General features: G+C 38.1%; 2 protein-coding genes and 1 long non-coding RNA gene across 4 annotated transcripts in view; 1 reads left to right on the forward strand and 2 right to left on the reverse strand.

Annotated features, from left to right (window-relative positions):
• The window catches only part of LOC105077798 (uncharacterized), a 199,052-nt gene extending 186,396 nt beyond the window's left edge, over positions 1-12,656 (reverse strand). The window contains exon 1 of the long non-coding RNA XR_012504319.1: positions 12,518-12,656. This is a non-coding gene — a long non-coding RNA (uncharacterized LOC105077798). The remainder of the gene's footprint in view (positions 1-12,517) is intronic.
• A 46-nt stretch (positions 12,657-12,702) lies between these two features.
• Positions 12,703-19,058, forward strand: SETD9 (SET domain containing 9). Its single transcript, XM_010966277.3, has 6 exons — positions 12,703-12,834; positions 14,370-14,737; positions 16,095-16,218; positions 16,455-16,570; positions 17,307-17,412; positions 18,692-19,058. The coding sequence occupies exons 1-6, from the start codon at positions 12,737-12,739 to the stop codon at positions 18,777-18,779; spliced, it is 900 nt and encodes a 299-aa protein (XP_010964579.1). The 5' UTR covers positions 12,703-12,736; the 3' UTR covers positions 18,780-19,058.
• A 3,092-nt stretch (positions 19,059-22,150) lies between these two features.
• The window catches only part of MIER3 (MIER family member 3), a 30,255-nt gene continuing 25,320 nt past the window's right edge, over positions 22,151-27,085 (reverse strand). For both annotated transcript variants that reach the window (XM_074358531.1, XM_045525071.2), the window contains exons 11-13: positions 26,485-26,612; positions 26,259-26,401; positions 22,151-26,148 (exon numbers count right to left, since the gene is read on the reverse strand). In XM_074358531.1, coding sequence (XP_074214632.1) covers positions 25,691-26,148; positions 26,259-26,401; positions 26,485-26,612 — 729 coding nt within the window. In that variant the 3' untranslated portion in view covers positions 22,151-25,690. The remainder of the gene's footprint in view (positions 26,149-26,258; positions 26,402-26,484; positions 26,613-27,085) is intronic.

Below are 27,085 nucleotides of genomic sequence, written 5' to 3' on the forward strand. Positions count from 1 at the left end.
CATTGAAGAGGTTCTCCCACAGGAGTAAGATCTGTGCAGCACGTCAGGCTCTCCGGCCCAGGGCTCTGGCACTGGGAAAAGGAGCCCCAAGAGTATTTGGCTTTGAAGGCCAGCAGAGCTTAACTGCTGGAAAGCCACAGGATTGGGGAAATAGAGATTTCACTCTTAAAGGATGCACACAAAACCTCATGCTCACTGGGACCAAGGGTAAAAGCAGTAATTTCATAGGAGCCTGGGCCAGACCTACTTACTGGTCTTGGAGGGTCTCCTGGGGAGGAGGGGAGGTAGTGGCTCACCCTGGGGACAGAGACACAGTGGCAGATACGTCAGGGAGTAATCATCTGCATGAACTCCCCTAGAGGCTTATATCTTGCTTGAGTCATTAGCACCAAGACCTGGCCCCAGCCAACAGCCTATAGGATCCAGCATTAGGACACCTCAGGCCAAACAACTAACTGGGTGGGGACATATCCCCAGCCATTAAGAGAAGGCTGCCTAAACATTTCCTGAGTGTACAGCCACCTCTAGACATGCTCCTAGACATGCCCCTGCCCCTGCCACCAGAGGGCCAAGACCCAGCTCCACCCACCAGTGGGTAGTTACTGGCCCCTCCCACCAGGAAGCCTGCAAAATCCTCTAAACCAGCCTTACTCACCAGAGGCAGACACCAGAAGCAAGAAAATTACAATGCTGAAGCCTGTGGAACAAGTATGCAACACAGACCAGATCCTACCTCAGGACCAGCTGTCCCCAGGCCCTTGGGTGACAAGAGGGGGAGTGCACTGCCAGGATGCATAGGACATCTCCTACAGAGGGTCACCTCTCCAAGGTCAAGAAACATAACTAACCAACCACATACATAAAAATACAAATAGAAATTTAGACAAAATGAGGTGGCAGAGGAATACATTGCAGACAAAAGAACAATACAAAATCTGATAAGAACTAAGTAATGAGGAGACAGGCAATCTACCTGAGAAAGAGTTCAGAGTAATGATCGCAAAGATGATCAAAGAATTTGGGAGGAGAATGGATGCACAGAGTAAGAAGTTAGAGGTTTTTAACAAAGAGTTAGAAAATATAAGGAACAACCAGAGTTGAAGAATACAATAGCTGAATGAAAAATATATTAGAAGGAATCAATAGTAAACAAATGAAGCAAAAGAACAGATCAGGAAGCTGTAAGACAGAGTAATGGAATCACTACTGCAGAACAGAAAAAAAAAAAAAGAATGAGAAGAAATGAGGACAATTTAAGAGACGTCTGGGACAACATCAAGAGCATTAATATGCACATTATAGGGGTCCAAGAAGAAGAGAAGAGAGAGAAAGGGCCTGAGAAAAAGTATTTGAAGAGACAGTAACTGAAAACTTCCCTAACCTGGGAAAGGAAACAGTCACCCAAGTCCAGGAAGTACAAAGGGTCCCAAACAGGATTAAGCCACAGAGGGACACACCATGACATATTATAATTAAAATCACAAAAAATAACGATAAAGAGAGAATATTAAAAGCAACAAGGGAAAAGTAACAAAAAGCATGCAAGAGAACTCCCATAAGACTATCCGCTGATTTTTCAGCAGAAACTCTGCTGGCCAGAAGGGAGTGGCATGATACATTTATAGTGATGAAAGGGGAAAACCTACAACAAAGAATAGTCTACCCAGCAAGGCTCTCATTCAAATCTGATGGAGAAACCAAAAGCTTTACAGACAAACAAAAGCTAAAACAACTCAGCACTACCAACCCAGCTTTACAACAAATGCTAAAGTAAAACAGTAAAAGTAGGAAATCATCCAAACAAACTAGCAGGAAGGTTAAAAGACAAAAGTAGGAAACTCATCTGTATCCACAATAAGCAGTTAAGGGGTACACAATACAATTAGATGTAAAATATGATATAAAAAACAGTACCTGTGAGAGGAGGAGAATACAAATACAAGGTATTTAAGATAAAATTTAATTTAATTAAAAAATCATCAACTTAAAGCATCAACAGACTGCTATATCAAAATAAATACGGACTGCTATATCAAAACCTCTTGGTAACTGCATGCCAAAAATCTATAATAAAGACACATACAAAAAAGAAAAAGGAAGACAAACATAACACTAAAGAGAGTCAGCAACTCACAAGAGAACAAGAGAAGAAAAGGGGGGAAAAGGCCTACAAAAACAAATCCAAAAGAATAAACAAAATGGCAATAAGAACATATATATTGATAATTACCTTAAATGTAAACAGACTAAATGCTCCAACCAAAAGACACAGACTGACTGAATGGATGCAGAAATAAGACCCATAAATCTGCTGCTTACAACAGACGCAATTCAGATTTAGAGACACATTCAGACTGAAATTGAAGGGATGGAAAAAGGTCTTCCATGCAAATGGAAATCAAAAGAAAGCTAAAGTACCAATACTTACACTAGACAAAACAGACTTTAAAACAAAGACTGTTACAGAGACAAAGGACATTGCACAATGATCAAGGGATCAAGCCAAGAAGATACAACACTTGTCAATATATATATACTGAACATAGAAGCACCTCAATATATAAGGCAAATGTTAACAGACAAAGGGAGAAACTGACAGTAACCATAATAGTGGGGGACTCTAACACCTCACTCACATCAATGGACAGATCATCCAGATAAAAAATTAAAAAGGAAAAACAGGCCTGAAAGGGAACATTAATTAACCAGATAAACTTAACTGATATTTTTAGAGCATCCGAAAGCAGCAGAATACATACACATACTTTTCAAGTGCACATGGAACATTCTCCAGGATAGATCACATATTGGGCAACAAAGCAAGTCTCAGTAAATTTCAGAAAATTAAAGTCATATCAAGCATTTTTTGTGATCACAATGCTATGAGATTAGAAATCAACTACAAGAAAAAAAATTGTAAAAAAACACAAACATACCAAGGTTAAACAATATGCTACGAAGCAGCCAATAGATCACTAAAGAAGTCAAAAAATTCCTAGAGACAAATGAAAACAAAAATATGATGATCGAAATCTGCTGGGACATATCAAAAGTAGTTCTAAGAAGTAATAACAAGCTTGTCTCAGAAAACAAGAAAAATCTCAAATAAATAATCTAAATTTACACCTAAAGCAACTAGAGAAAGGAAAACAAAACCCAAACGTAGTAGAAGAAATAAAGATTAGACCACAAATAAATGAAAGAGACTGAAAAAAAAAATAGAAAAGATCAATGAAACTAAAAGCTGGCTCTTTAAAAAGACAAACAAAATTGATAAACCTTTAGCCAGATTCATCAAGAAAAAGAGGGAGAGGGCCCAAATTAATAAAATCAGAAATGAAAAAGAGAAAGTTACAACCAACACCACAGAAACACAAGGCATCATAAGAGGCTACTATGAACAACTATATATCAATAAAGTGGACAACCTCAAGGAAATGGACAATCTCTTAGAAAGGTACAGTCTCCGAAGACTGAATCAGGAAAAAAACAAAAAATATGAACAGACTAATTACCAGTACTGAAATTGCATTAGTAATTTAGAAACCCCCGACAAACAAAAGTCCAGAACCAGATGGCTTCACAGGTGAATTCTACCAAACATTTAGAGAAGAGTTAACACCTATCCTTCTGTAAGTATTTTTTTTTTAATTGCAAAGAAAAGAACACTTCTGAACTCATTCTATGAGGTTACCATCACCCTGATACCAAAACGAAAGATATCACAAAAAAAGAAAATTACAGGCTAATATCACTGAGGAACATAGACACAAAAATCCTGAAAAAAAAAAATACTAGCAAACCAACTCCAGCAATATATTAAAAGGATCATACACCATGATCAAGTGGGATTTATTAAAGAAATATAAGGATTTTCCAATATCCACAAATCAATCAATGTGATACACATTAACAAACTGAAGAATAAAAACCAAATGGTCATCTCAATAGATGCAGAAAAACACTTTTGAAAAAATTCCGCGTCTATTTATGATAAAAACTCTTCAGAAAGTGGGCATAGAGAGAACATACCTCAACATAATAAAAGCCATTATATGACAAACCCACAGCTACCATCATACTCAACAGTGAACAGCTGAAAGCATTTCCTCTAAGAGCAAGAACACTTTTTTTGCTGTTGTTCTGTTTTTGGTGCCGAAACTCAGGACCCAACCACTTTCACTAAACATAGTTTTGGAAGTCCTAGTCACAGCAATCAGAGAAGAAAAACAACAACAACAAAAAGAGAATCCAAATTGGAAAAAAAGAGGTAAAACTCACTGCAGATGACATAATACTATAGAAAATCCTGGCCTCTCAACTTCTGAGATGGCCTGCACTCTGTCTATGGAGTCAGAATAAATCTACTTTCACTTTACTATGGCTTGTTCTTGAATTCTTTCCTGGACTAAGCCAAGGACTCTTATTTGGCAGGGTGTGTTCCAGGGACTCACCCAAGACCTGGGACAGGACCATCTTCTTGTGCCCCATTTTCCCACAACAGAAGTACTGTGGGAAGTGCTGAAGAAACCAGTCAGGACCCTCTGGGACCTTCCTGGGTATGAATCCTTTTCATGTCTCCCATTTCTTATTTGTAGGAAATAGGCTTCATTCAGCCTCCTTGGCCTTCCCTTAGTTCCAAGGAATCCAAAGATTCAAACAGTTGCTTATCAAGGAAGGGAAGGAACGCAGAAACAAAGGAGGAGCAGTCAAGAAAAAATGCTGCAATCAACTATACTTCAAAAAAATTAATTAAAAGTTAAATTAATTTTTTAAAAGAGAATCCTAAAGATGCTATTAGAAAATTACTAGAGCTCATTAATGAATTCAGTAAAGTTGCAGGATACAAAATTAATATATAGAAATCTGTTGCATTTCTATACAGTAACAACAAAGTATCAGAAAAACAAATTAAGAAAACAACCTCATTTACCATCCATTAAAAGGAATAAAATACCTAGGAATAAATTCTACTTAAGTAGGCAAAAGACCTGTACTCTGATAACTATAAGATGCTGACAAAAGAAACTGAAGATGACACAGATGGAAAAGATCTGCCATGTTCTTGGTTTGGAAGAATCTATACTGTTAAAATAACTGTTAAAATACTACCCAAGTCAATATACAGATTCAATGCAATCTCTAGCAAATTACCAAAAGTATTTTTCAAAGAACTAGACCAAAAATTTTTTAACTTATATGGAAACACAAAAGACCTCAAATAGCTAAAATAATCTTAAGAAAGAAGAACGGAGCTGGAGAAATGACACTCCCTGACTTCAGACTATACTACAAAGCTACAGTAATCAAAACAGTATGGTACTGGCACAAAAACAGATATATCAATGGAACAGGATAGAAAGCCCAGAAATACATCCACGCACTTATGGTCAATTAATCTATGACAATGGCAGCAAAAATATACAATGTAGAATAGATAGTCTCTTCAATAAATGGTGCTGGGAAAACTGGACAGTTACGTGTAAAAGAATGAAATTAGAACATTCTCTAACACCATATACAAAAATAAACTCAAAAAGGATTAAAGACCTAAATATAACATCAGATACTCGAAAACTCTTAAAGGAAAACGGCCAAAACACTGTTTGACATAAACCACAGCAATATTTTTCTGGATCTGTCTCCTACAGTAATGGAAACAAAAGCAAAAATAAACAAATGAGACCTAATTGAACTTAAAAGCTTTTGCACAGCAAAGGAAACCATAAACAAAACAAAAAGACAACCTAAAGAACGGGAGAAATATTTACAATGTGGCCTATAAGGATTAATTTCCAAAATATACAAACAGCTCATACAGCTTACTATCAAAACAAACAAATCAAAAAATGGGCAGAAGTTCTAGACATTTCTCCAAAGAAGACATACAGATGGCCAACAGGCACATGAAAAAATGCTCAACATTGCTTATTATTAGAGAAATGCAAATCAAAACTACAACAAGGTATCACCTCCCACCAGTGAGAATAGCTATCATTAAAAGCCTACAAATAAGAAACACTGGAGAGAATGCGGAGAAAAGGGAACTCACTCTACATGGTTGGTGGGAATGTAAATTAGTCCAGCCATTATGGAGAACAGTATGGCAGTTCCCTATAAAACTAAAATTAGAGTTACCATATGATCCAGCAATTCCACTCCTGGGCATATATCTGGAGAAAACTTCAATTTGAAAAGATACATGCACCCCAATGTTCACAGCAGCACTGTTTACAATAGCCAAGACACAGAAGCAACCTAAATGTCCATCAATAGATGACTGGATAAAAAAGATGTGATACATATATACAATGAAATACTACTCAGCCATTAAAAAAGAATGAAATAATGCCATTTGCAGCAACATGGATGGACCTAGAGATTATCATATTAAGTGAAGTAAGTCACACAGAGAAAGACAAATTTCATATGACATCACTTACATGTGGAATCTAAAAAAATGACACAAACTTATTTACAAAACAGAAAGAGACTCACAGACATAGAAAACAAACTTATGGTTACCAAAGAGGAAAGGGGGAGGTAGGGATAAATTGGGGGTTTGGGATTAGCAGATACAAACTATCATATACAGAATAGATAAACAGCAAGATCATACTGTATAGCACAGGGAACTATATTCAATAACTTGTAATAATCTATAATGAAAAAATATGAAAAAGAATATATACATATAACTGAGTCACTATGCTGTTCACCAGAAATTTACACAACACTGTAAATTAACTATACTTCAATTTTTTTTAATTTTTTTAAAACAACAAATTACAAGTGTTGGCACAGATGTGGAAAAAAGGGAACTCTTATGTGTTGTTGGTGGGAATGTACATTGGTGCAGCCACTATGGAAAACAGCATGGAAGTTCCTCAGAAAATTAAATACAGAACTACCATATCATCCAGCAATTCCACTCCTGGGTAAGTATCCAGAAGAAACCAAGTCACTATTTATAAACAATATCTGGGGGGGAGGGGGGAGTAGCTCAGTGGTAGAGCATATGCGTAGCAGGAGGAGGTCCTGGGTTCAATCCCCAGTACCTCCATTAAAAAAATCCTCAGTACCTCCATTAAAAAAAAAAGCAATAAAAAAAATAAATTAAAAGAGGCAAGATATCTCCACCCCTACATTCACTGCAGCATTATTTACAATAGCCAAGACATGGAAACAACCTAAGTGGCCATCAACAGATGACTGGATAAAGATGTGATAGAGATATATATAATACATATCTACACATACACACAAAATGCATACTACTCAGCCACAAAAAAAACCTTTCCACTTGAGACAACAGGGATATAACCTGAAAGCACTGCTAAGTAACATAAGTCAGATACAGACAAATAGTGTATGATCTCACTATATGTGGAATCAAAAAAAAGTGAAAAAAATTAAAAAATAAAAAACCCAAGCTCATAGATACATAGAATAAATTGGTGGTTGCCAGGGGTAACTGAAATGGGTGAAGGGGGTCAAAAGGTACAAACTTCCTTTTAAAAAACAGTAAGTCATGGGAATGTAATATACAGCATGGTGACTATAGTTAGTAATACCATAGTGTATATTTGGAAGTTGCTAAGAGTATACATCTTAAAAGTTCTCATGAAAAAAAAAAGTATGTATTGTGACAGACATTAACTAGACTTACTGTGATGATCATTTTACAATATATACAAATTTTATCATTATATTGTACACCTGAAATTAATATAATGTTATATGTCAATTATGCCTCAAAAAGTAAATAAGTAAGGTCTGGGAAAAACAGTCCTTTGTACTGGATGTACACTGTAGATGATTAAACCATATGATAACAAATTTAAAAATTTTTAAAAAGCACTTGAAGAAACATATACAAAAATTATTTTTTTTGTTTTTAAAGATAAGTATATTATTACAGGTAAGAAGTCAACTAGTTATTTTTGGTTCCTTGTAAGTTTGGAGACCTTAAAGTTATTCTTTGAATGCCATTTGTTATACATCCTGGAACTGAACTCTCTGTTAGGTAGTTTAGATAGAAATGAGCACGGGGCAGGGGGTGAGGAAGGGGAAATGAACAATCCAGAACACAAGGAACCTGAGCTGTCAATTAATCAGAGCACAAGGAACCTGAGCTGTCAATCAACCAGAGCATAGGGAACCTGAGTTGTCAATCAATCAATCATTCATTCAATCAATCAATCACGAAACCAGGATATAAAAAGAGGAAAACCAGGGAATGGTGCCATTTTTCCTCTCTTGGATTGGCCCGCTCCCAATTCTCGGGAGTGGACTTTCATTATTTTTTTACTTCACTAATAAAAATCTTGCTTATATCATGCTTTTTGTCTCTCATCAAAAATTCTTTTTTTTCGGGTGTCTAAGAACTGAGGTAATTCTTATTTCCCTTTTCCAGTGACATTAATCTTGGTGCCAGGACTTAGATTGCGTGCTTAAACCTAATCTTTCCTCCTTCATTTCTCTCTCCCTCCCCAAGGCCAGCCAGCACAGCATAAGCTCCTGGGGCCGGTTGTGGCAGATGGACTGAGAATACAAGACATGGTAGGGTGACCAGCCACTGGCTAAAGTAAAAGAGATCATTCCAATCAGACCACGGAGATACCCAGCACACGGTAAGACTGTGGCCGTTTCCCCCTTTCTGGAGAGGTGGCTGAGACGTCAGCTTCCATCCCCGAATCAGGACCCTAGGACGCTAGGCGTTGCTGATTCATGGCTACCCTCTAGGATGCATTTGGTTGTGGACAGAGGCTGAAACGTCAGCCTAGTCCATGGGCTTTTCACCTTAGGATGCTAAGCTCTGAAAACCACCTTGTATCCTACCCTTGTTTCAGATGGGAAACCAAGAGTCTATCCCTGCTGGGACTCCTTTGGGCTACATGTTGGCCAACTGGGACCGTTTTAATCTACAAACCCTCCAAAGAAAAACACATATATTCCTTAAAATTGAGTTGCTGGAGTTCTAGCACAAGTTCTCCTCTCCTGCTGCCTTCCCCATTCAGGAGTTTCCATATGGACCCTCCAACTGTAACACACTCCTCTATTTTTGTTCCCCCTTTCTCTGGCTATCCCAGTTGAGCAGCTCTCCTGCTCCTGGATCACCAACCACCTGCGGGGTTAAAACTGACTATTTTCTTGGACTGCGGAGACTCCTAGCTCATGGTAAGACTGTGGTCACTTTCCCCATCCAGAGAAGAGGCCGGGATGCCAGGTCCTCCTTCTGCAGGCCAATGACCCTGGGATGCCAGGCTCTCTTCGGTCCATGGCTTCAGGGTACTCTTGGCTACAGGCAGAAGACTGAGACATCAGACTATAGCTTGTGGGCTTCACCTCGAGACGCTGAGCTCTGAAGACCCTCCTTCCCCCAGTATCCTGCCCTTCAGATGGAAAGCCAACAGTTGATCCCTGCTGGGACTCCCCTGGGTTACATCTTAGCCAAAAGCATGGCCCATAAATAGGAGCAAAATTCAAACCCCTTGCTCCAGCTTAATCTCTTCTACACTACACAAGGTAAATGGCCTAAAATACCATATATCCAGATCTTTTATTTGCTGAGGGACAGCAATGATCTCCTAAAGAAATGCAAAATAACCACCTTGGCTGTGGCTACTATCAGCAATCTGCTGTCCCCAACACCTCCTTGAGAAGGGGACTCCCTTAAACGTACGTCCTCCCCTGCTCTCCCTACCATATACCCCTCATTTAAAGGATAAATTTCTCACCCAATCTGCCCCTGATATTAGACAAAAACTCCAAAAGGCAATCCAGGAACCCAGAGTAACTCTTGATAAATGCTAACCATTGCTGCCACAAGTTTCTGTTTAATTGAGATCAGGTACAAGAAGCCAAGGCTCAGGAGAAGGAACGAAGAGGCAAGGCATGCCAGAATGATTACAGCCCTTCAAGGGCAGCCACCATCCCTAAATCCTTAGCCCCCAGCATCCTGAGACAAGCCTGATGATAAATACAATATCTTCCGCTGACCTGGTCAATGAGCCAAGAAATGTCCCCATAAGGACAAACCTCCAAAATCTGCCTACTTTTGGTGTAACAAGCAAGGTAATTGGGTGGCCCTCTGTCCCTCGAGCCAAACAGCCCATTGGGGAGCACTGGCCTGTGATCTTCAGATGGTTGTCTGGGACTAAAGAAGCCCCCTCCAGCCAGCCCCAACACAAGAGATCTTCATCATTGGGCTGGAGCTACCAGGACAAATGATGTGGCAAGTAGGACAATAACTTTCCTTTTGGATACTGGAGCCACCTACTCTGTCCTAACTTCCTTCTCTGGACCCTTCTCTAGATCCTACAACACACCTATCCTTCTGGTCATTAAGAAGGATGGGGCCTATAGACAAGTCCAAAATTTAAAAATCATAATCGAGGCTGTAGTGCCTCTTCATCCAGTGGTTCCAAACCCCTATGTATTACTAATAACAAACCTCCAGGAACCCAGTGGTACCCACTACTTTAGACCTAAAAGATGCTTTCTCCTGTATACCCCTTAGTCCCCAGTCCCAATATTGATTTACCTTTCAGTGGGACTCACCCAGTGGGTACCAATGCCAGTTAACCTGGACAGTACTACCACAGGAATTTAAAGATAGTCCTCACCTCTTTGGGCAACACTTGGCCCAAGATTTACAGGACTTACAGCTTAAAAAAGGAACTCTTCTCCAATATGTAGATGACCTACTTATCGCCTCCCTTACTCGAAAACAGGCCATCCAACATGCAGTCCAAACTCTTAACTTCTTGGCCAAGAAGGGATATAAAATTTCCAGGTCCAAACCCAAAATGGTCAAACAAGAGGTAACTTAGCTAGGAGCTGTTCTGACTCCTGGAAACCATAGCCTTTCCCCTGAATGAATTCAGGGAATCTTACAGCTCCCTAATCCCACTACTCGAAAATAGCTCAGGGCATTTCTCAGATTAACAGGTTACTGTAGGCTTTGGATCCCTAACTAGCCCAACCTCTACATGACAGCTTAAAGGATAAGGATGACTCAGTACCTCTCCAGTGGGGTCCTTTTCAACAGGAATCAATAGAAGAACTAAAAAATCTCCTAGTAAGATCCCCGACCTTGGGGCTTCCAGATCCCACAACGCCATTCCAGTTATATGTTCATTAGAGAGGAGGAATAGCCTTGGGGTCCTCACCCAATGGCTGGGTCCTACCCAACAGCCCATGGGATACTTCTCCAAGCGGCTAGATCCCACTGCTCGAGGCTGGCCTTTCTGCCTAAGAGTGTTGGGATCCCTCTCCACTCCATTTAAGTAGGTATGACCCTTGTTTGCCCCCTTCATCCCTTTGCTAGGATTAGCTCTATGTATTAGACCTCTAACTTTTCAACCTTCTTATAAAATGTGTTTCTTTTTGTCTACAGGCAAACTTCAAATGGCTATACAAGAAGGTAATCAACCAATCATCCAAGACAGCTTTTATACAAGCCCCTTGATGGACACTGACCCTTCACTCACCACCTGCCCAGTGACAGCCAGCTAGTCTGGGACCCCAGCAAGCTCCATTGTTGCCCCAGATCAGCAGGAAGTAGCTTAAGTGGTCGTCGCCCTCTACTTCCTAAAGACTGGGGGTCCTATGACTAGAGAGGAGAATGTTAGGTAGTTTAGACAGAAATGAGCACTGGGCAGGGGGAGAGGAAGGGGAAAGGAACAATCCAGAACACAAGGTGCCTGGGCTGTCAATTAACCAGAGCACAAGGAACCTGAGCTGTCAGTCAACCAGACTGCAGGAAACCTGAGTTGTCAGTCAATCAATCAATCAATCATGAAACCAGGATATAAAAACAGGAAAAACCAGGGAATGGTGCCATTTTTCCTCTCTTGGATTGGCCCACTCCCAGTTCTCGGGAGTGGACTATCTTTCATTATTTTTTTACTTCACTAATAAAAAGCTTGCTTATATCACGCTTTTTGTCTCTCATCAAGAATTCTTTTTTTTCGAGTGACTAAGAACTGAGGTAATTCTTATTTTACTTTTCCGGTAACACCTCCATTTAGCAAATTAGGTAAATCTGGAGGACTCCAATTTACCAAACACAACACCTGATGGCAGAGTTTGCCAACAACTTATATGGTATTACAGTGAAATAGAAACTTTAACAGATACTTTTTTCTTTCCCTTTTTGGACTTGAACAAATTAGTCCTAAAGCTACTTGAATCCGCCCAAATTTTAACTACATCTGACCTGTTCAATTCAGGCTTTAGGTTAGAATTTACCCTCACTCTTAAGCAAAGAAGAGGAAAATGGACTTTCCAGCCTAAAGAAATGGCATCAGTAAGTTTAGTTCTCAATAAACACCTGCTGATTTGGAGACGGTTGAGTTATTCTGGTAGTTTGCCCCTACTGGAACTATGCGTTGTGTACACTAGTCTTAAACGTGTGTGTGTGTATATGTGCATGTGTGTGTATGAAAATACACGAGCCTGAACGGAGGAGAAAGAAAAAGGGAGGAAGGGAGCCTCCTACAGCTCTACGCACCTGTTTCAGTGAGCTGGGGTCGCAAGAGCGGAGGTACCGAAACACAGGCGACAGGAGCCGTGGGTACAGGGCCACGGAGCGCGGCGCTGAGGGCGGAGACCGCGGAGGGGCGGAACAGCACGGCCTCCGCTCCTCCTCGGGTCGGGGCGGGGCGGGGCGGGCCCGAGACCGCGACCCACCTCTCCCGCGGTGTCCTCGTCACTGCGCCACGGGACAGCCATGCCGGGCCGCCTGCTGCGGGGCCTCTGGCAGCGGTGGCGCCGTTACAGGTACCGCTTCGTACCCTGGATCGCGCTGAACCTAAGCCACAACCCGAGGTGAGAGGACGCGGCGACCAGACCAGGACGGCTTTCCTTCAGTCCGGTGACGCCACTGCGGCCTCTGGGACTCAGGCGAGCCGGCCCAAGGCGGGCGGAGCCTCAAGCAGGTGGAGCCTAGGACGGCCCAGCGGCCTGAGGCGGGCTGGACCTGAGGGGCGGGGCCGAGGTGGAGGCCGCTGGAGTCTGAGGCGGGCTGGGGGCCTGAAGAGGGCTCGGGGCTCTAGGTGGGCGGGGCCTAGGGCCTGTTTCCCGTCGTCCCTGGCGCTGCGATGTCCGCCAGGCCCGGGTTACCGGCCGGATTACCGGCCGGTGGCTCGTGTTTTCTCTTTTGCTGTCCGCTGGCACTGGGGTCCCTGTGTTTGGGCAAGAAATGGAAACTTTTTAAAAAGAAAAGAATTTGTGCGGCCTGAGAGTGCGTGATCTTCTCTCCGCTAAGGCATAGTTAGGAGCTTGAAACTTCTTAGAAAAGCCAGACCGTGGTTTGTTTTCACAGCTCCGTAGTTGATATGGTGAAAGCAAACCAGCTCTCCTGTGAGGATAACAGCATGGAGGAGCTGACGCATAAAAACAAGCAAAAAAGCCCGTCGGAGTATTGGGTTTAAATTACGGATTCAGTGCTTGAAGAAGGGGATCTAGCTGAGAGGGTGGCCGTAGGATCACTGTCATTGCTGGCTTTAATAAGTGGCGTGCTGGTGACCTGGAGGAGGTCAACATGATGCTCACTTGAGTAGACAAACTAGTTCCGTTGAAGGCTGGTTGATAACCACAGACGTCCCCAGAGTTTCATACTACCGGAACATGAATTCAGATGCATCATTACTACCGAATTGTGACGGGGAAATTGGTTCCTTTTTCGTTCAGAAGTAAAAATAGTACTTAAAAATTATGGAAGTAAAAGTAATGTCATTAAAGCAGTAAACACTCCTGGCAGAGAATGTGACACAAAGTATTTAATGTTAACTCAAATTTGTCTTTGAAACTACACATCTGTAAAAAGAGCCATTACAATATAAGGGTTCTCATTATGTGATAACATTCACATGATGGCTGTGGGTGTAGTGGGGAACTAGCTCTGTTTCTCCTTCTGACTCTCCCAATTACCACCTTTAGAATCTTGGGCAAGTTCCCTAACATCTCCAAGCTTTAGTTTCCTTGTGTGCAGAAATGAGATTTAAAAAAATGCAAGGACGCAACAGCATTTGGTAGGGAACGGGCCTTTCATAAATACTGGCTGTTGTTGACTGGCATAGGTATTGTCAGTAGTCAGGTGACTAGAACCATACACAAACTTTTTTTTTTTTTGACACCTTTATTGTGGTATGGCTCCTGTATAGTAAACTATGCATATTTCAAATGTACAATTTGATGAATTTTGATAGATGTGGACAATACCCAAACTCTTTTCTGAACTTAGTGTTATGCCCTGAAAACACATGAGAATCATCTTCACAAAGGCCAGTAACCCAGAGGACATCGACAGTCTGGCTTTTATCAGTTGAAGGATAGTGAATAGAAACTTTTCCCATTTTCAGGACCCTCCGATATGTTCCAGAGGAATCCAAAGACAAAGTTATCTCAGATGAAGATGTCCTAGGAACATTACTGAAAGTTTTCCAGGCTCTATTCATAAATGATTTCAATAAACAATCAGATATCTTGACTGTGCTTCCAGAACCTGTTAAATCAAAATATCAAGACCTACTGTCAGTTCAGCATCTGAGGGTGAAACATCTTGAATACAGTCATGAAGAGCAAAATACCTTTAAACCAGAAGAAATTCTTTACAAGACATTGGGTTTCAGTGTTGCCCGAGCAACTAGCTCATTGATTTCTGCTGGGAAAGGTGTCTTCATTACTAAAGGATTGGTACCAAAAGGCGCGGTTGTATCTATGTATCCTGGTAATGACACAATTAGTACTTTGCCAAGAATTTCTTATACACAGATAAATATAAGTTCAACAAAATGCCTAACCCTGTAATCCTTAGAGTAAGGGACTGAGTTGGAAACTCCGATTTCCACAGATTTTTAAATCCTGATTTGGAAATTAACTGCTTGTAAATTGTCTTATGTGTTAGAAAGTATCCTGGAGTATTTGTTGGGATAAATGTATTTTTCTTTTAAGGACATTTTTCTAATCAATGTTTTAAATTAGGAGACTATAGTATGGTCTACTTTGGTAAGACTGATTACTTAAAAAGCACTAGGGAATAAGTCAGTTTGGCTTAGATAATAATTAAAGGTAAAAAAATGATATGGGTTAAAACATGAAAGATAAAATTTAAACCTATAAATTACTGAATAAAGACCTTCCTGCCACTTCTAAACTTAAAAAGTAAAGCAGCTTCTTTGCAAAACATTGTTGACTAGAATGCTCAGTAGAATATGTAATTTGTTAAACGTATTATGTAGTATAGTGGAAAGTATGTGTGAATGTTTAAGTCAGACATATGTTTTTAAAAAGTCATTCTACTATTTTCTAATTTCATGTCCCTAAGCAAAAGAGTCTCAGTTTCTTCCTACACAACTAATGTAACTCTGTAAAGACTAAACAGGACAAACCAGCAACAAATAAATTAATACTAAAATAAATTTAATAAATAGATTAACCTGCCGGGAATATAGGAAGCACCCTGTAAATATTAATTTTCTCCTTTCCTCCATTGCCAATGGAAGGAGAAACAACTTGAATGTCAGACTCATGTATTCCCATATATGTCTACATTATTTAATTGATTACTACTAAAATACATTTCTTAAAAAGCTAGTTGTTGTTGTTGTTGTTTGGAGGAGGGTAAGTAATTAGATTTATCTCTTTATTTTTAGAGGAGGTACTGGGGATTGAACCCAGGAGGACTTCATGCATGCTAAGCATGCTCTCTACCACTTGAGCTATATACCCTCCCCACAAGGCTCTTTAATAAATGTCAACTCTCATTCTACTTTAAAAAATAAAAACACAGCTTTGTAAAACTTAGCCTAAAATGTGGTGTTCACGTTTTTGTTAACCAAATTGGTCATATTTTACTTGGCTCTGTGGGCAAGTTGGTTCTGTGCTCTACCTGCTATTCGGCATTCTTTAATGAGGGAAAGTAGCCACAGAGAATGGGATGGTCAAGATTGAAGGTGAAATATTAGAAAAAGGTAGAGCAATTAAAACAAGTTCTCCCATGTTATGTTTATGTTCCAGAGAAGGTTTCTTATCATGATGTTTCTGATCTTTATATGTTACTGTGTCTTTGTCCTATTGTACACCAGGTACAGTATATCAGAAGTTTGAGCCAATCTTTTTCCAGTCCATTGGAAATCCATTTATTTTTAGATGCCTGGATGGAGTACTCATCGATGGAAATGACAAAGGAATATCCAAAGTCGTGTACAGGTAAGTTGGTGCCATGTTCAAATATAATTATAGGAGACAGAACCACACCACAATGATAACTAGCATTTGTACTCTAAATAAAATTTTATTTAGGTAGCTACTATGTAGCAACTCAGTTGCCCTATTGATTAGACAAAAGTTTTCTAAGAAAAATTGCCCTGTTCAATTCTAGGGTTAACTTTGAATGTTAAGATACAGAGGAACAATCTCTTAGGTAATGCTTTCACCTGTTTCAGATCTTGCAATGGGAGGGATCGACTTGGCCCTTTAAAAATGAGTGATAGTACGTGGCTAACGTCAGAAATTCATAATCCATTGGCTGTAGGACAGTATGTCAACAATTGTTCAAATGGTAAGTTGGCACCGTGGGGCTGTGAGATATAAATACGGCAGTGGTAATGCTCCTCCTTTGCCACATGACTGAGTGCCAGTGGCAGTAGAGTTTAACATCTCAACTGTTCAGAACCCTTGAGTAAACTCGAACTTTGTACGGGCAGATTTCGAAGAGAGAATTTGAGGAGATAATGATATACATTAATTGGAATCCTTTAGTTTACTATGTTTATTCTGATTTTGCAGTAAATATAGGCAACTGCTAACTAACTGCTCTTTTTTGATCATTATTATTTTAATATTTTTTAATAGTTAACTTGGAGATTATTTTGTCAGTGCTTCAACATAGCCTTATAGGTTAATCACTAGACTGGTATTTCCATTCTGTTGCTAAGTTTATGAATCACCTACCTTCTCCAGGGTTTGGCTTTCCCATAAGTATAAGTTTGATCATCTGGCTACATTTAGCGTAGACTTTAGCGTTAGGGAGACATGAACTTGAAGCCTGACTTCTCCCTAGCCTTTAACTTCTCTGAGCCCCTGTTTCTTGATCTTCAAAAAGTAAATAATAAAACATACAAACATATGTGTGTGTGTATAAATAAAATCTAGCAGTACATGGAATATAACAGTAATTATTAATTTGAGCATTTTCTAATAATTTAGACAAACCACATATCAAGTGCCATAATTCAGGACTGTTTTCCATGGCCTTGTAATATCGCTGTTTCTAAAAATTTTATACGTGTTCCTAGACAGAGCAGCCAATGTCTGTTATCAGGAATTTGATGTGCCTGCAGTTTTCCCTATAGAACTGAAGCAGTATCTTCCAAACATTGCCTACAGCAATGACAAACAAAGGTGAGTCTCCTGGAAGAGATTTTCCTATCTTCTGTCTTATGCTATACCTAAAAATATATGTTTTCTAAGAAAAATCTATATAGAGTTTGGGGTGAGTTGTTTTATTTTATACTGAAAAATTGTAAGTTGGATTTTTATGTTCATCACACCTTAAAGTGTTAATGTAGGCTTATTCAAAATCTAAAATTTTCCATTAGCTTAGCTTATTCTAAGCTTATTATTACCCACTTTTATTCTATGTAGTCCTTTTTAAGTATCAACTTTGAAGTTTTTTTTCAGGTGTTTCTGTTGTTTTTCCTACCTACAAATCTTCAAATAAAATTAAATCATTTTAAGAATCCTGTTCTCCACCTTACATGAGAGCACCCAGTTGAAGAAATGGGCCAAATTACACTATTATTTCTTTTGTCCATTTCACTATTAAGGCACAAAAACTTAATAGTGAAAAAAAGGGAAATACTCAGAAGATATGAATTTTTAATGTAACATTTATTCTCTGTTCATTAAGTGGAAAGTTTACTGAAAATACTTAAGCAGCAATTTTTAAATATAAGTAATTCTGTAGAACTAAGAAGTCTTTATTAAGAATGCTATAGGAAGATTTTATCTTTATGTCATTTCACTGAGCTGCCAGTTGCTGGCAAACTTTGTTTTGTATGGCTCCTATTAAGTTGTCCTTTGAAGATGAATGATATTTAAAACTTAAGCTATTCCCTGTACTAAAAACTGGATAACTTTTATGTCTCTCTCTGTGTTTGTATATTTGACAATGAACAATTTTTCAGCCTTATACTCTGGGGCATATTATTATTACTATTTAAAAGTACAGAAAAAATTAAATGAGTAGGAACATTGAAGGTGCATATCTCTTGCTGTGTCCATAAAATGTATTTTTAAAAATTCCAGTTAATTTTAAGTAATGCTTCCAGCTTTGCAGAATGCAGAGATACAAATTAATTTTTTTAAGTGTTAAACTATATAATGAGTGTCATTTTGAAATGTTTTTTGTGATACCAGTTTTGAGGGCCTGAACATAGAAACATTTTCAGAGGTAGTCATTTGTTTAAATGTATTGATTTGTGGTCTTTTTAAGATGTAGAATAAACATACTCTAAAATACCTCCATCAGGGATAAGACCTATTTCCTCATAGAAATCAAATAATAAGATAGCAGTAAGGAATTTGAATAAAATTATATCTGTAAAACCCATATTGGTTATATTAAAACTATGAGCTTGTATCTGTTAATACTCTAACTTTTGTCTCTTTTTGTTTTCAGTCCACTTCGATGTGTCGTTCTTGTCGCACTCAGGGACATCAAACAAGGAGAAGAACTTTTTTCAAACTACTATACAATTGTCAGCTAACTCTTTGAATTAGAAATTAGGTCTTCTACTCAGCTATTGAATTAATTCCAAATGTTTTTTGGTTTCTCTGCATTCCACCTGCAGAACAAATATTTTGAAACCTAATTGGAGTGGGATTTTTTTGTTTGTTTTTATTGATATTATATTTATGTTTCAATTCCAAGATAAAAGCTATCTGCTTCATTACAATTTTAAATTTGTAATGCAGTTCCAATGTTAATTGGTTTGCTTAAGTACACAGTAGCTTACTAAATTAAAACCTACTGTCTAAACTTAAAATTTCAATTTTTCTTTTATTTTAAATACCCCTGGGGTGTTTTATCAGAGTTTAGCCAAGTCATCAGAAATTCTTGTACCGTTGATGTGTACAAACTTCTGTAAAAACTTTATTTTTACAAAATAATCTAAAGCCAAAATTGTTCATTGTGTTGCCATGAATTAATAGGGGGGCGGGGGTGGAATGTGATTTAAAGATCGTTTTAGCTGTGTAAGGGGAAAATGGAAGGTCATTATACTATTTTCTCTACTTTATTTGAACATTTACACACACACACAAATTTTTTAAGAGCATGAGAGACATTGTTTCAGCATGGAAATTGAGTTAAAAGCTGGTGGTGGGAAGAACACCTGTTCTCCATTTCTCATGTTCCGTGGGCTTTCATTAGTAATACTCCTGCCTCTCTCTCCCCATTGGACGAAGAGTGGTTTTCTGAGGTTATTTTGGGAAAAGAACTAGGCACTCATGGCCTGAACCCCTCTAGTTCCTTCTCTGTGGACTCTCCCAGCAGAGTGTGTTCTGGGATGCTCTCTGCCCTGTTAATGAGTTACTTTGATTTCCATCGACCTGACTTCTGCATCCAGATGTCAGTTTCAAACTTAGATAGGGAGGAGGGTGTTATCCATTGGGTCCCTCAAATCCTAAAATGGAACCTGTATAACCAGATTCAGACCACCTTCACTGCTGCACCAACAGTTTTTCTTGCATAGTTTATTTCAATTTCAAAAGGCTCCTAATTGCCTTCCCTGTTGCCATGCTGCCCCCTTTACAGAACAGATCATTAAGAATGATTCTTTTAAACATAAATCAGATTCTGACCCAACTCTGCTCAGAACCCTTCTATAACTCCTACCTTGGAGTAAAGTCCTTCACTACTTCTGATTGCATGTCCAGCTCACCCCAATCAGCCACACCTGCCTCCTTGCCACTTCTTGAACACGCCAGGCACACTCTCAGCTCAGGCCTTTTGCACTAGTTCTGCTTCCAAAAACTTTCCCCCAGATAGCCATTATAGCTCACTCTTTGTCACCTCGCCTAACCACCTTATTGAAATTTGGTCCCCAACTGCCACCCCTGAGAATCCACCTTCTACTTCTCTATAGAATTCACCTGGTATGTGCACATAAATCCATGACAGCATCTTTTTCTCAGCCTCATTTGTCTTTTATTCGTGCCACCAAGATTTTGAGAGATCAGGGGGACTCATCTTGTAAAAAAGCCAAGCTATTTGAGCAAGATCCTGTTACCCAGAACTTTATGTAAAATACAGAAACTTTTAACTCCTATGGACATACTAGGTGGAGTATTTAGAAGTGAAATGTTGCAATGTCAAAGACTTTTTTTAAATAATTCAGAAAAAAAATCCATGTTATATAGAAAAAGGTCAAATCGGGGAAAATGTTAATTGTTTAATCTAGGTTGTTCTTTATACTGTTATCTTAACTTTTGTCTTTAAAGGTTTTTAAAATTTTTTTTAAGTTGGGGGAAAAGTCATCATCAGCTTAAGAGTAATATAGGTCAACAAACATTTAGTGAATACCTGCTATGTGAAGAGTCCTAGGAGATTAAAAAAATAACATAGTTCCTGCTAACAAAATGCTCACAGTGGGAGTTTAAAACTTGCCCAGTACCATGACTTGGTCTGGACTGCAGGGGTGAAGATATTTTTAAAAAACAAAACATTAACATTTAAAAAAATAGAATTTTTCTTATTAGAATAACTTTTAAATATTTGTAAATGACTTATTTTTGACATACTTATTAAATGCTTTTATTAATTCTACACAGAAAACAAATTTGTGGCAGTATTGGCTTTACCTCTGTAAAAACAATCTCATCAAAATCAAGGTACACAATAGAGCATGTGTGTCTCTAAAATGAATTCCAGCTAGAGTATATTAAATCTCTAAAAATGTGAGCATTTCTGGTCTAGGACCATGAATTGAGTGCCCCTGTCCACTATTTTGTCAGAGAACCCACAAAGACACGTTGAAGAGGCTAAGGATTAGAGATCACTTACCTAGGTGGGAAATGATAAACAGTGCTATGTCCCAGAGACTAATTTAAATTAAAAACTGGGGGGAGGATATAGCTCAGTGGTAGAGGTCCTGGGTTCAATCCCCAGTACTTCCACTAAATAAAAAAATAAACAAATAAACCTAATTACTTCTCCCCACCAAAAAAAAAAAAAAAAGACAAAAACTGAAAGTGCATATAACAAAAAAATCCAGTTGACAGATGGCATGAAGAGTTTGAGAAGTCCGAGAGGCAGCAGGCCAAAACAGATAAGGACTACGAGTGACTGGAGATCATTCTGCTCCCACAAGGCTCTCCTCCCTCCCCTGAAAGCCTCAAACACCATGCTCTTATGTGCACTTGGCTGCACTCTTGGCTGTATTCAAAACACCAGGCTAGTGCTTGTCCCCCTTTGAAGGCGCTTCTGTGTATGCGTCCACCAGAGAGCCCTGCACATTAAGGCTCTTTGGTGTCTGTGAATGAAGAAATGTGATTTTCAACAAGCAACTGAAGCAGAGGAGTCAAGGTTTTTATCCTTGTATCAAATCTGCCATTATGTGCAATCTTATCACTTATATGAAGAATGGAACTAGATAAAGCTCTGGTCAGAGCAAGTAAAATATGAGGACAAACTTGTGCAATTAGGTTGAGATATTTAGCTTGAAAAGATGAAGGCTTATGGAAGATATTTCTAGATAAGGAAATTAGTTTACTATAAATATATTGTCAAATAATAACATCTGATCAAGTTTTAGATTTCATGTCTTTTTAAATGACGTAATTGCCAAGAACAATGTTTCAAACATGAGAGACATTCAATAAATACTTCCTGAATTAAACTGAATGTATGCAGAATCCTCACTTTGGGATGACTAAAATGTTATAGGTGGAAATTTATTTTAGAGGATTTAAAGAAAGCTTATTTTTCTACCAACTTTATTACTTACCTAGCAAATATCTTATTTACTATATCTAAAACCAACTTAACAGAGGTTAATATCTACCCATGTGTTATAGCTTAAGAGTCATTAAATAAAAATCTATTTGTGGCAAATACTCACACAAACCAAGGAAAAAAAAAGATTTCCAGATTTTTATTTCTGGAACTGTACACCAGGTATTAAAGTACAACAAATACAAAATAATGCTCAAAAAAATCAGTGTTTATGTACAAATATTAAAATCAATGCAACAATAGCAACTTCCTCTTGAACATCTGATACTAAAACTTGTTCTGATTGTCACTAATTAATCTCATACTCACAGGGTACTTATTTCAAACTGGGACAATTGGAATCACTGGTCATCTAAGAGGAATTTTAATATCTACCATATTTAACAATAAAACTAATAGTTTCCTCCTTTTAGTGAAAAAATTAAGAACTTTTTAAAAAACATAGTAATGTCAATATTTTTATAAATTATTTCAATTTCCATTTGTAGACAATGTGCTTTGAAACTCTGGGAAAACAATCTCCTTGGTGGTCAGGTTTATTTGTTAGTTTACATTCAAAGTTGAAATATTCACTAGAGACTTTGGTTAAATTAAACAGTATCACTATGCTCTATTAGATCTGATGTTCTCAAATATTATGACTGTCAATTGTAAAAATTAAAAAGGAAACAAATGCACAATTCTTTGACCTAATTGTATACAATTTAGTATTTTTTAAGCAGTATTCTACATCCTTCAAGTAAATTCAGCAGTTGACCATGACAAGAGGAAAATTAAACACTGAAAAAACTAGCATGAAAAAGTGGAGTACGACTAACAAAAGTAAAGTATTGCTATAATCACAGCACCAGTTTCACTTCTAAATGAATCCGCTGTCCTCTTCAAACCCCCTGTACATGAAAGACACATCAGCCAACACTGCAACTGCTCACCGTGGATTTTTGGTTTGTTCATATGAAAATAATGTGACAAAGGAAAAAAGAAAAAAGAATTTATCACAGTTTGTTATAAGAATTGTGCTTAACACTTGATAATAAAGGCATTATTGTTTCTCCATATGATTGCAAATCAGTTATTTTCATGCTTTCAAACGCAATTCTTCTAATAAACAGTAACAAATTCTCTGTTAAGATGCTCAAACGGAAAGAAAAAAAAGACCAGTAAATCCAGATTTAAAAGGAAATTCAATAAATAGCTATTTTACATGAATAAAGTCTTAGTGGTACAATTTATGAATGTCACATCAAGCATGCACAAAAATGGTATTATACATGGAGGAAGCAGTCAGAAAATATTGAATTAGATCTAAAAAGATATGAAGAATTTACATATATATACAAAAATCTTGCAAATTATTGCCTCATTTTAACAAGGAATTAAAAGTAAACGTTACCAGCTAGTTAGAGCTCTCTAAGAGGCTAAAATCAGACTGGCGTTTAAAAATCTATTAAACTAGCTGGAATTTCTTTTTCTCTCATATCATTTCTGGATTTTGGTCAAAAATCTTTATTTAAATAACTAAAGTGTCCATTCAACTTGCTGATAATCAAAACTTTAGATAAGAAACGCTGTTTCCATCTTATATCAAGATCCCAGCAATGCATAGATAAACTGAATATATTACTGCATCAGCTACTGAGAATGGGCATGTTCATTTAAGTGCAACTGGTATTAGCATTCAGTCATCTTTGTGTAAATTATTTTATACAGACCAGCCACTGTAAACCCAGAGTAAAAATTAAAGTTATAACAATGGAAGATTATGGCCAGTATCTTACTAAATTATAGGTGTACTCACTTTTAACAAAAGAAATCAGGTTCAAAGTTTAGCACGACACCACAGCAATAAGAAGCTGACAACTTGGATAAAAATATCTGAAAGCAACACAGAGCCCAGGCTACCCATTATTTACTGTGTGCATACAGGAATGCTAGACTTCAGATGTATAAATTAGAGATGGACTATAAGTTATTAATTTAACTACTTTTGTCCACTGTGCTAAACTAACTTTTATAGTAAATGTGCTAATGCGTAAACACTTCAAAGCAATCTTCATTAAAATGCTGCAAAGAAAAACAAGAATACACATCATCCAAAACTAAGGATGTCATTGCAGTTCACAGTTTGTATAATAAATACCCTCCCTTTCCATCACTACTAAGGTCACTACATTCTATCTACTCATCAGCACAACCTTGAAGCGATTTATACTTAAAAATATCAGCAATGCAGCCAAACACTTAAGTTTTTTGCAAAGCAAGACAACTAATAGAAATTGAAAATTTTAATTAAGACGGTGCAAAAAAAAAGGAAAATTCTGTATTTTAACTGAACTATAAAAGCAAAGCTCATCATATCCTAATACTGCATTACATATTGTTTGAATTCACCTTATAACTTAAAGATGCATTTCTACAGAGCAAAAATGGCCAAAGTTTATGACAATGGCTTCTCATTCACAATGTTTGGAACAAAAATAAAACTGAGTTTGAGATGCATCTGAACGTCAAACACTTTTTAAAACTTAAAGTGGTAGCGTACCATTCTATTTCAGCTAGGAACTCACATTTTTCTTGCCAACTGTTCAAGCTAAACAGTAAAGTTTAAATATACTTCAAGGTTCTACTGCCTTATGTGTAAAATCAAGAAATCCCTCCTAACTATTAACACTCTGAACTGCAGTGCTACAAAACAACTTAAGAGGTGTCCCAAAATGTAAACCAATGAGTGGCAACATCCTAGGCTTTGTAGACTGTGCCCTGCAAGTCAACTGCCTCAGGATAAACTAAAATATCAATGACCAGTATGATTTTTATGATTACAATCTTGATAACGGTGGACAAAACCCCATGTGAATACCACATCTTCAAATGCCAAATTTTTAGCCAATAAATGAAGTTACACAGAAATCTTCTGGCAGTAAAATGACCAATTCTGTGTAAGGTAGACCTGGTCTAAAATTCTGAAACAGGATCCAAGCAAGCGTCTTCATAATTTGCACACAGTTCCTCGTGCTGGCTTCCATAAAGATGGACTTGCTGTTTTGTAAACTGAAGTGCTCTAGTTGAATAACATGAGAGAAGTTTCCATTTTTAAAAAATCCTTGCATGTTTGTGCAGTTTAAAGAAACCTACCCCTGCTTTTATTTAATTAAGAAAATAAAACCAAAAATGCTACATTAAGCAGGGATCGGGATCGGTACCTGTAAACATTGTTATTCCACTGCATCCATTACGGCAAAAGGAATTTACACAAAAAGAAGCCACTCCATTCAGTTCAGAACATCTGTGCTGGTTTTGAGCTGGTGGCCTCTGTCTACAGGTTTTAAAATTGGGAGTGAGGGCAGTGGGAAACAGAAAAGAATAGAAAAAGAAGGGAGTAGGGAAGAGGTACTGGGGATGAGGAAGAGATAAGCAGAGCTTAAAGCTGCACCACAGAGTTCAATCTTAGTTCCCAACTCTGCTGATCATAGTTCATTTCCACATTTATGGATTGAAAATGAAAATACTCTTGATAAATCAAGATATAGTTCTATACATACTGACATCACTGATGTCATAATGAAAAAGGTTCAAACTTCCAGTGAAAGACTAAGCAAACCTGATACTTTCCTCAAGTTTACTGGTACTGCACACCCACTGTTTCCGGGCCCCTCACTCGAGTCACTCAGAATGAAGGGCGGCATGCTGATGCAGGGCGTGGGCACTGATGAAACCATTGGTCTCGTTGGCAGACAGACTGCCAAAGTCAGCCACAGACACGGCCATCTTGGCACTGGTGATATGATGTGTGTGATTTTCAAAGTCCACACCCAAATTATTTACAGAAACCTCATTCATAAAGGATTCAGGAACAGCAATGCCCATTTTCAATCTCTTTGCCGGTCTTTCTGATTCTTCACTGCACATGTTCATGGGGTTTAGCTCTGAGTGGTAAAATCCAGTCTCAAATAAATTAAAACAATCACTTTCCCCATTGCTGGGCAGGGTGAGTAACTCCTCCGTTACAACAGGCACATGATTTACTTGTCCACGGGGTGTGTTTCCCAGTGGAGGAAAGCTATCATCCAAACAATTCACATCCGTTGGACTGCAGACGGTCGCTACACTGTTGGTCAAAGCTAAAAAGAAATGGAAAATGATTTCAGTAAGTGGTCCTTTGTCATGCAACAAAAGGGATATAATTTTGCCCCAAGCTATACTAAAAAATGCAAAAAGATGTTCATTTTACCTGTCAAGTCACTGGCAGTGAAAGAGTTGAGAATGTTCAGCTGTTGATCAGGAATAGGCTCAGGTCGGTTAGCAGTTAAGGCTGAAGAATTTACTGTCCCACCCAGAGCTTCTGTTTCATCTACCAAACGATCCATATAGTCCCTAAAAAACACACCCCAGTAATTTTATGACTGCATATCACAGTTAAAAACAAAAGTCCCTGATGTCAAGCCCATAGTACTTACGTAACTCCAGGGTGATGGTTATATCGCTTCTTTCCAAATCTTGTCTGTTGGGCAAAGTAATCATAACGTTCAGATTTCTTCCACATATAGTAGAATGCTACACATTCAGCAACTGTTCTAGTTCTCACCTAAAAAAAAAAGTTGGATTTTTAAAAATCAACAAATTCTATGCATTTCTTAATGCAAAAGTTTTTTTTAACACTGTAATTTCAACCCATTGGTCTTGCTTTCTACCCCCTCAATTATGAAATTCTGAACATTGAATTAGTGAACTGTCTCTACATTTACACTATTTAATAATAAAAGCCCAAGGCTTTTTATTTAAATTATAATGTAATAATAATAATGAATGTGTACAGAGAAATTATCTTAAATCTTTACTGAAAATCCTAAAACACTGGCATCCTTTAGTTTTCTTCACAGAACTTTCACTGTGATTCTGACTTTAGCAGGAGTCCTTCCTAATCCTAAGGGATCTATGAATGGGCTTCACTGGGATCTACTCATTCCCAAATTTCATGCAGGTACACTTCACTGGGGAGAAGGATGCAGCTTTATTACATTTTTCAAAGGGTTCTATGACCCAAAAGAAACTAAGAAC

Source organism: Camelus bactrianus, chromosome 3 (genome assembly GCF_048773025.1).
Source record: "Camelus bactrianus isolate YW-2024 breed Bactrian camel chromosome 3, ASM4877302v1, whole genome shotgun sequence".
Lineage (NCBI taxonomy): Eukaryota > Metazoa > Chordata > Mammalia > Artiodactyla > Camelidae > Camelus > Camelus bactrianus.